The 9900-nt window shown below is 36.8% G+C and overlaps 2 protein-coding genes across 2 annotated transcripts; one reads left to right on the top strand and one right to left on the bottom strand.

Annotated features, from left to right (window-relative positions):
• The first annotated feature begins 2460 nt into the window (after positions 1 to 2460).
• On the top strand, positions 2461 to 6137 carry LOC105161606 (receptor-like cytoplasmic kinase 176). Its single transcript, XM_011079346.3, has 6 exons — positions 2461 to 3028; positions 3686 to 4020; positions 4411 to 4546; positions 4677 to 4819; positions 4955 to 5078; positions 5405 to 6137. Exons 1-6 carry the CDS (start codon positions 2971 to 2973, stop codon positions 5860 to 5862), a joined length of 1254 nt encoding a protein of 417 aa, XP_011077648.1. The 5' UTR covers positions 2461 to 2970; the 3' UTR covers positions 5863 to 6137.
• A 1096-nt stretch (positions 6138 to 7233) lies between these two features.
• On the bottom strand, positions 7234 to 9306 carry LOC105161605 (expansin-A6). Its single transcript, XM_011079345.3, has 3 exons — positions 9047 to 9306; positions 8633 to 8957; positions 7234 to 7882 (listed from the first exon to the last, which is right to left on the bottom strand). The coding sequence occupies exons 1-3, from the start codon at positions 9228 to 9230 to the stop codon at positions 7573 to 7575; spliced, it is 819 nt and encodes a 272-aa protein (XP_011077647.2). The 5' UTR covers positions 9231 to 9306; the 3' UTR covers positions 7234 to 7572.
• Between the last annotated feature and the right edge of the window lie 594 nt (positions 9307 to 9900).

Genomic DNA, 9900 nt, shown 5'->3' on the forward strand with positions numbered 1-9900 from the left:
ACGTATTGTAAAATTGAGGGAGATCCTCATCTGATCCTCTATACCTAAGACTACCCCACCCCCCACCCCTCTCTGTCCCTCCCTCTCCATTAAGCTTTTTCCATTTGTGGTTCCTACTGTTACCACCCCAATTCCACCACTCTCTCAATCATTTCAAACGAGTTTGAACCACTTTTTTTACTTTTAAATTTTTATTTATATATATTTTTAAAAATAAATTTCTAAAATTTAAATTAAATTAAACAATATCTTTGTACAATAAGACGTTGTACCGATTCAATTCATAAACCCCCTACTTTCTCTTGGATAGTATGAAATGACAGAGATTTTTCCGATGTTGAAAGTTTGAAAAAAATCAAAAGAGGTGGGGGACATGTATGGTAAAATTGTTGGCAAGTGTACAAGTTGTGGAGGGATTATTATTTCAAATTAAAACATGGGGGGTACAACCTCAGACTGCAGGTTTTATAGGGATCTGTGTGCTCAATTATATTAAAAATTAAATCAATCACTTCTTCTTCTCAACTCAATTTCACTGATCAAGAAAAAATATAATAATACAAAAATTACCTCCCAATTATGTTCCAGCCCAGTTGTTCTATTCGTTAGTTACGAAATTGGAAATTTCTAGTTTGAAATAAAATGGTTATTTGGATGAAACTTATATTATCATTTTCAATTTCTCTACTATATTTGTTTCGTGTACTATTTCATTTTTTAAAAAATAGAATATGTCCATTATTCAATTAATTTATATATAATTGTATTCGTCTTTCTTGAAATTTTATGTAATTATATATAAACTATTGTTGTTTAAAAAATTATATTTAAAATAGTTGTTGTTTTTGTTTAAAATTCAAAGAAATTTGTTAATAGATGTCTCTATATAAAAACAAATATCGGGACTGGTAAATATAATTTTTCAAATCATAGGAAACGTATGTATAATAACACAAAATCTCATGACTATACAATATAATTATCCCATCGATTTATGTATTAAAACATGGAACATAACATTTACAAGATTTATTATCTTGGATTTTACAATGATTTGCATGGGATATTAACAATGTAAACAATGGGATGCAGATTATTGTAAAATCCAAAATAGGAGATATGGGATTATATTATATGAGTGACCAAGTTAAGAATGTCGCTTTCAAATTATAAAATGTTGAGAAGAATTTACCTCTACTTGGAAGAAACAGCCAAACAACCTGCGATGCGATGTTATCACTTTCTGGGATATTGCTAAGGTTGGAATTTGGATATAGATTTCAGCTTTCAACGACGGCGCTTTACCCAATTGCATATAAGCTACAATCCATAATCAATGCCAGCAACTATTTTTGGGCATTAATGGGCTATTTGAAGAGTTGAATGCCCAATACACAAACCCAAACCCAAAAAAGAAAACCTGTTTTCTTGTTCCTAATAACGAGGATAATTGTTATCCACCTGCTGCCCAAATTCAGTGACTCGTCGATCCAAATTTTGGAACACTACTCTTGAACTTGGGCTTAGGCTTGAGCCCGGCCTTGGAGGGGTTTCCACCTCCTCGATGGGCTTACTCTTCTTTGTCCTCCTAATTGGGCCACTTGAGCATTTGTTGGAACTTTGTGTTTTTAGGGGGCCTGTCTATAGCAATTAAAAGTATAATAATAAATGTAAGATAAACACTCCAACTGTAATTGTGGAGAGAAATCATTAATGTATCAAATTAAGCAACGACGTAAATGTAGGCATTAATGCAATATAATTGCGTACACTTGCCTTAACTCTCTCACATGCATGTATCTGTGTTTATGCTGGTAATTAATGATGATTCATTTTTAATTGATAAGTATAGTATAGTTCAATTACATCAAATGTGCTGATATGAACCATATTATACTCCTGTTGGAAGCTCAACTCAGACAAATCCTTCTGACAAGGCAGAATAGGAGCAACATCATTACATACACCAATTCAGAGATGATACTTATTACTTACCATCTCAATACAAATACAATACATAATTCACTACAAATTAATGATAAAGAATTTTAATCTTTATTGTAAATGAGGAAAAGTTTTGAATTTATATATATTTACATGAGCTACGAATCATTGAATTAATACACCATAATAATATTATATGTGATGAGCAAATGATAATTTATATAAATACAAACTCATATGGAATGTATTGCCATGACTAGAAGTTATTATTAATAACTATTTCTCTACCGACATTTATAATTCTTAGCTCGAAGTAGTAGTAGTGTTGTAGACTTGATGTTCAGACTAGAAACTCAAGACAGCCACGAAATCCAATAGATGAACAGGCAATAAATTATACTTGAATTATTTCTGGACGTTATTAAGATTAATAATCATTTGAGAAAATAATAACCCCCCCCCCCCCCCCCCACCCCAATTTGTCTGTCTTTGAAAAGACAAGAAGCAAGTCAATCTTGCATACCACAAAGGTCTTGGAAAGGCTTCTACTTTATATGATGACCCCTAAAAACAAGAAATAAAATCCACCAACCCTGAAACTTCCATGTAGGAAAAAGAAAAAGCCCACCTCTTCTGCTTGAAGATTGCATCTTTTTTGTATCTTTTGCTCACTTTTTTGGTCAAGAACATCTCTGGTTTTTTAAACTTTGAAGAGAGACCAACGGATGCAGAAGAGGGGTAGAAGAGTTAGAGAGATAAAAGGGGCGGTGAGGTTGGCGGATGACACCTAACTTTAATAGATAGGGAAGCAGAAATTTCAGAGGTTTCACATTAGATCTGGGTGGGGCTGGTGATGGAGTTTGCTTTAATTCATTTTGGCCCCTGAAGTGAGCAAATCTGTTTGTCCTTTGTGCATGTATTAGAAAAAAAGTTGAGTTCTTGAGGTTGGGTTTGAATGTTTCAGCTGTTTCCTGAAGCTATAACAGAACTTTGAGGTTTATTTTTGGAGGGTTTTCACGGATTCTGATGGGGATTTGCCTGAGCAACCAGATAAAGGCTGAGAGCTCTTTTCATACTGGTACAGGTACATTACGGCTCTTGTTTCACCCCTTTTTCTTTTATTGATTTAAATTGAAGAAAATGATACCTTCATTTTGCTGAGAAATGAATCATAAGATAGAAATATAACTCCTTTTCTTTGTACTGCAGATGTTTTAGTTTTTAATATAGGAAATTCTAACACTTGAATCTTGTTCCTTTTTATATTTTTATATCTGGCAATTGAACTAAAATTTGTGCAGCAAATGAGAGGCCCTTTGTTTTTCTTCCTAGATAGAATGAATTTTGACACTTATTCTGTTTGTTGATTCTATATTATATACCTTCCAGTAGCTTGTCTGCTTTGTCCTAAATTGCTAATTGTTTAACAAGAATGGAATTCTACGGCAGGAATTGAAGTTATAATTTCCCCTACTCAGCATTTTGGATTTATGATTTACTGAAGCTATGATGTTTACAAATTGTTATTTCACGTGCCGGGGAAAAACGAATGATTAAGAAAATACCCTGCATAGATGTTTCTTCTACATAATTTTTTTTGCTTCATGATCTCATTCTCAGATCATTTGTTAGTTATGTTAGCTTTTTAAAAGATTTTGCAATTATTTATGCCGATAGTCTTTGATTTGTGGTGATAACCTCATTGACTATTCTTAAATTTTGCCACTCTGCTGGACTATAGATGTAGGGGCGACTTCGTCCAAAGTGGTTAGTGGATATGGGACTGAATTAAGTAATTCAAGCAGCAAGAATTCTTCTATATCTGTACCCCCAACTCCTCGAAGCGAGGGAGAAATATTGCAGTCCTCCAACTTGAAGAGCTTCACATTTAGTGATCTCAAGGCAGCCACAAGAAACTTTCGTCCTGACAGTGTAATTGGGGAAGGTGGTTTCGGTTCTGTTTTCAAAGGGTGGATTGATGAGCAATCACTTGCAGCATCAAGGGCTGGAGCTGGTATGGTGGTAGCTGTTAAGAAGCTAAACCAAGAAGGGTGGCAGGGACATAAGGAATGGTTGGTATGTAGAACTTTCACTTCTTTAAACTTTATTTTGTCATTTGAACTATAGTAAAACGTGTCACATTGTGGAAGATTCTTCTTTCCTCAAAGATTTCGTTAAGGATATTCTCTTACTAATTTCTCCATGAAAATACTTATTTGATGTAACTATCGCACATGTGACTAAATAAAGCATTTATGTCACTTGATCTTACATGGCATTTGGTAATATGAATCTCGGAAATCAACAAAAATCTATTTAATGCAGTCGTCAATGCTCCTAGCCACGTTGATGATATAATTGCAGAGATATTCTCAAAATTCCTATTGCTCTGGCAGCAAAACATGCTTCAGGGTTCACATGCGAACTTTCCCTTTTCATTGATGTGCTTATTTTTTTTATCAACAGGCTGAAATCAACTATCTAGGGCAGCTGCGACATCCCAATCTTGTGAAATTGATTGGTTACTGCTTAGAGGATGACCACAGACTTTTGGTCTACGAGTTCATGCCTAGGGGTAGCATGGAGAATCACCTATTCAGAAGTGAGTTCAGCATTAACCTGCTATGGATAATCCTCCATAAATTTAGCTTGCTGTCAAGTAGAATTATTTGCTTTTGATATTTATACCTACTTGTGCGTCTATTGATTGAATTGATTTCATATTGATCTAGGAGGTTCTTACTTCCAGCCACTTTCATGGAGCCTGAGAATGAAAATTGCTCTTGGTGCTGCGATGGGGCTTGCCTTTCTTCATAGCGATGAAGCAAAAGTAATATATCGGGATTTCAAGACTTCTAATATTCTGCTTGATTCGGTACGTATTATCAGAAGCATATGCTGCTCTTGTGTTATCCCTTAATTGTTTGAAGAACAGTTTATATTCAGTTCATGGGGACTCCCAGCTGATTAGTTGGTTATGGTGCTTTTCTTATTGCTTCTTAATTTACAGAACTACAACGCCAAACTCTCTGATTTTGGGTTGGCCAGAGACGGGCCAACTGGTGATAAGAGCCATGTCTCCACTCGGGTCATGGGAACTTATGGATATGCTGCTCCGGAGTATCTATCCACAGGTATAGAGAACATTTAATTCTGCCCTTAACTTATTCTATAAGGTGCTTTAACTGCTGCTCAGTATATTTAACTCATAAATCAGTCTATTCCAATCATCAACCGTCAATGAGATCATAGGCAAAATTACTGATGTTATTTTGAAAATAGAAAGAGAAGTCCTCTGGGTGAAGTATCATGTCAATGCAAAAGGAGCTGAATAATGAGTTAGTATGCAATTGTTTCAGAGAAGGCAGGCGACTGGCTGCAGGAAACATTAGCTATTATCTTTGAGTAGTGAAATTGTTAGATATTACCATTTCTGACAAACCAATTTTTGTTTGCAAAGGTCATTTAACTGCCAAGAGCGACGTATACAGCTTTGGTGTTGTTCTTCTGGAGATTTTAACCGGCAAGAAAGCAATAGACAAGAATCGCCCATCAGGGGAACACAATCTGGTCGAGTGGGCAAAGCCTTATCTGACCAACAAACGAAGGATTTTCCGTGTTCTGGATGCCCGACTAGAAGGCCAATACTCATTGGGCCAAGCTGTGAAGGCAGCCAACCTTGCTCTTCAATGCTTATACGTAGATGCCAGGTCAAGGCCGACTATGGACGAGGTGGTGACGGCCTTAGAGCAGCTCCAAGACTCCAAAGACACTTCAAAAAATGATCAAAAGCATCACCGATCAAGTCGACGTAACCAAACAAATGGGGCACCTAAGTCCTGGAGGAGAAGTGCTGAAGAAACACGGAGAGGAAAACCGGCCTACCCCAGGCCTTCAGCCTCCAGTCGATATGCATAAACATCCTTGGTTGCTCTTGTATGGTCTGCGCTCTCTATATATATCTAAAGCTTGTATAGTTTGTTTTGTTTCTTTTTTACTTTTTTCCTAAATTGTTGTATTTGGTTATGCAAGGAATTTGTATTCTTCTATAGAGTTATGGGCGATTTTCCGGTGGACAGTTGTGATGCTATCTGGAAAATGTTGTAGGGTCTTAGAGCTCGTATTTTGGGACGTGGGAACTGTAATTTTGTCAAAATGACAAAAGAAATCAAAAATGTTTGCTATTGCCTATTTGTCTGGAGAAGTTAATGAAGTTTAAAAGTTCCTGGAAATTCTGTGTAGCAACTCTTGACATTCTCGGGTCCTTGTGTTCTAAACCCATTTTATCAAAAGTTGTTCATGTTTGATGTGCATGGAAAGGAACGCTTGTCTAATATATGCACCCTTTGTACGTATAACAGGAAATTCTAGTCGAAATTGAATTCGATCGAATTCAAATCAATTATACGGCAAATATAATTAATATATGGTTTTGAAAAAATAATCAATCACATAATACAAATATATCGTACTTATTTTGTAATTGATTTAATTGGACAAAATTTTTTTCCCCTATAAATTTTTTAGAAACAGTTGTAGTTGAAATACATAATGTTATTTCCAAATTAACCAAAAATCCTGGCAGGGCTCAGAAATCTGCTCTTGCCCAAAACCCAAAGTAGATCAGACTCTTTTTTTTAGGGTCTCCGGCTGCATCATTTCATTCCCCATTCCCTGCTTTGCTCCTCGTCTAAAGTACGTCCACTTTTACTTTTCCGCCAAGGCAGACTATGTCCAATAGTTTACCGGACTTCCCAATTTCATTTTACCATCACTAATTAGGGATCACTTCTTTGTTTACAAATTAATATCATTAAGTGCATATAATTCGCGTCATTTATATATATTAATTAACATTAAAAAAAGATATAAAATTTTAATAATAAAAAAATAGGATAAATGATTATGAATTCTCTTTAAATTTGTCATAATTATACGTATTTAAAAAATTAAAAAAAATTAAATAGCTCCAATTTAGGTGAAATGGCCACGCATTTCTTCTTTCTCACCCACTAGGGTTTCTTCTCCCTCAACGACTCTCATGATTAACCTAACATTAACCATTCATCAATAAAATTCATTTACTCACTTCACCAAATTCCAGAATTCCCCTTACCATATTGTACACTTTGAGAGCAGGTAAAATTCCAACTGAATCAAGTTTAATCAAATTAAAATTAATTATACAGTAAATGTGATATATAATTTAAAAAAATAAATATATTGTATTTATTATGTGATTATTTAAATTTAATTTGAATAAAAAAATTACGGTGAAAAGCCAATTCATAACGAAAGCACAACACTTTCACTATAATATAATATAATATAGTAATATATTATTACATAATAAATTGAAGCTGCGGGCTACATCTATTTCCCTTTTACTCCTGCAGCCGCTTCAGCTTTCCACACACTTGTTTTTTTTTTACCCTTTGCTGGCTCTTTTCACTTACCATTACCAGCGCCTACCGCAAACACCACAGTTAAAAAAAAAAAGTAAAAGTAAAGAAGCACACACCCGTACTTTCTCTAACCCTACACCAATCTTCCTACTCTGCTTTCAATTTCTTTCCCAAGAAAAAAGAGAAATAAACTGAAAAGTGAGTACCAATTTTAATTTGCACACTAGACCCTGAAATTTTTGCCGGTGAAAGTCTGGCCGAACTGCCAATCAGCTGGCGCCACGTTCATGGAAGTGGAAGTGCGGCGATCGCTGCCGGTGACCCTGAAAGACAGAGCTTGTCCTACGAGAACGGCATTGGATTGCCAGTTTTGCCCCCAGTTGCGGCTCATGAGCATCCACTGTGTGTTTGTTCCTTTGATGCTCACTCGCACGATATCTCCTGCGCCGGCGACGTTGGTGACCAGAACTAGGTTGAAGTAGCGGAAGCCGTTGATTGTGAATCTGATCCCTCCTTGCTTTCTGCACGGCACCCTGCAAATACAAAGATTAAAAGAAACTGTTACCAGGTTTGAATTGACTATAATACCCTCGGCAGACGGATTGTACAGATTGGTTGGCCCAATTAAAGGTTGAAGGACAATAACCTTAGCTCAATAGCATTTCTGCGGCGGTGGGCCACAACCTATTTGAGTTACCTGCTAGTAATTAAAGATAAGTAGGCGGGCATTCTAGTCAAGTCAGATCAAATGGGTGAAAAGCCACATGATTCCCCTCGTGTCAGGAAAATAATGGCGGGAGTCCGTCCGACTAGAGGCCAAAGTGGTCCATTCACATTAATGAATGCCCGAGTTGAGGGCAGCAGGATTCTGTTAGTTAAACGACGACACCGAATATTTCAGCGGATCTTGGCAACGAGGGGCCAATAAAATGACCAAAAACACCCTGATGTGGGAGATGGAGGGAAAATGTTATAGCCCGTGAAGAAGATACTGAATTCATGTTACTTTCGCTGCTCTCCTAGTACGAAATAACCAAAATGCCCTTGTAATTATGAAACCGGCATGGGATTATATTTTTGAACGTTTTTTACTGCAAGAAAAGGACACTTCAGGTCGACAACAGAGGCCATTGCTGTTGCTAGACACTGTCTAAAGATTATGCTCTCACGATTCTGTCACCATTACCGAGGAAACCATCAACGGATGTTCGATTCTTACAAATTTAGGGGATGCATTAACACATGTACCAAGTGTAATGTAAAGGGCAGAGCAGGGAATTTACCGGCGGTAGTTAACGGGGACGATGCCGGCGCGGTACTCCGCAATCTTGAGGAACATAGGCATGGCGAGGTCAAAATGTGGCCTAGGAGGGTTGCACCACCCGCCATTGTCATTCGGCAGCGCGTAGTTCGGTGGGCAGAAGTTAGTAGCAGTAATGAGAATGGAGGGGTTGCCCGGGTTGCACCACTTGGCGTCCTGCGCCGCGTCGCATTTGATCTCAAAACAGGCACCACAGCTCAGCCCATTGTTGAACAGCGCAGTGCTCAATGCTGCCGTGTTCACGCCGTAGCCTTGGCTGTACAAATTTCCGTACCCACACGCACCACCTTCAAAAAAACACACACAAGCAAAAAGGTTTTAGCAACCAAAATTACATGAAAAAAGAAACCAAGGGGAATGTGGAATGTGTGAGTACCCATGGTGCCGGAGGCGTCACTGCCGCCGTAAAAGGTAGCGTGGGCGGCTTCCCAAGGACCTCCGGTGTAGACACCGGGGATTCTGGCGTAAGCGGAAGTGATAAAGCAGAGGACGGTGGCAATGCAGAGGATCAACTTCATGGCAGCTACCATTTTACTTCTCCTGGCTATGTGGAGTGTCATGGAGCTGCAGCTGAAGAGGGAGAAAGTATAGAGAGAGAAAGAGAAAGGGTGGGTTTGGGGCGAATGAGAAAGCGGGAGAAGGTGAGGGGGCTACTTATGGTGGGAAGGAGAGGGCTACTGCTGCCGCCTGCCAAAGAGTTTCACTAAGGGCTGGGGCCCATAATTATTTCCCTCCTAATTAATACTCCTATTTACTATTTTTCTTTTTATTTACTTAAGTAAGAAATAGACAGTACTTAAAATTGAGAAACTCTCTTGCTCTTTAAGCTGCCCCAACAATAAGACCTAACCATAATTCGGATTCAATTTATTATAGGGATGATTACATCACATTTTTTTTATAGTTTAAAAATTATTTTTAATATTTATTTTTATTTAATAAATAGTTTTTTTTTAGTTAAAATTCGATGAATTTAATGATATTAACAAAAAAAATTAAATAAAAATTATATTTTAATATAGGACAATTAAACCAAAGTTTAAAAAATAGAAATTTAAACTTAATATGTCTACCACGATACAATGAGCAGTTATGTATGTTATGGGTCAAATTTCATGAATATTCATATTAATATTTTTCTATTTCTATTGTATGCGTCTTTATATAAACTTATTAATAAATTTTTAAAAAATTAAATATATGAAATGATATCCCACACTGAATTCATTA

Source organism: Sesamum indicum, linkage group LG5 (assembly GCF_026168435.1).
Source record: "Sesamum indicum cultivar Baizhima isolate 11 linkage group LG5, ASM2616843v1, whole genome shotgun sequence".
Lineage (NCBI taxonomy): Eukaryota > Viridiplantae > Streptophyta > Magnoliopsida > Lamiales > Pedaliaceae > Sesamum > Sesamum indicum.

Excerpts from the sequence above, each read along its gene's own strand:
- LOC105161605 (XM_011079345.3), bottom strand. The coding sequence starts at position 9,230 with ATGACACTCCACATAGCCAGGAGAAGTAAAATGGTAGCTGCCATGAAG. Across the intron at positions 8,958-9,046 it reads TGACGCCTCCGGCACCATGG|GTGGTGCGTGTGGGTACGGA; the intron begins GTACTCACACAT and ends GTTTTTTTGAAG. Across the intron at positions 7,883-8,632 it reads GTCCCCGTTAACTACCGCCG|GGTGCCGTGCAGAAAGCAAG; the intron begins GTAAATTCCCTG and ends TTGTATTTGCAG.
- LOC105161606 (XM_011079346.3), top strand. The coding sequence starts at position 2,971 with ATGGGGATTTGCCTGAGCAACCAGATAAAGGCTGAGAGCTCTTTTCAT. Across the intron at positions 4,021-4,410 it reads AGGGACATAAGGAATGGTTG|GCTGAAATCAACTATCTAGG; the intron begins GTATGTAGAACT and ends TTTTATCAACAG. Across the intron at positions 5,079-5,404 it reads TCCGGAGTATCTATCCACAG|GTCATTTAACTGCCAAGAGC; the intron begins GTATAGAGAACA and ends TTGTTTGCAAAG.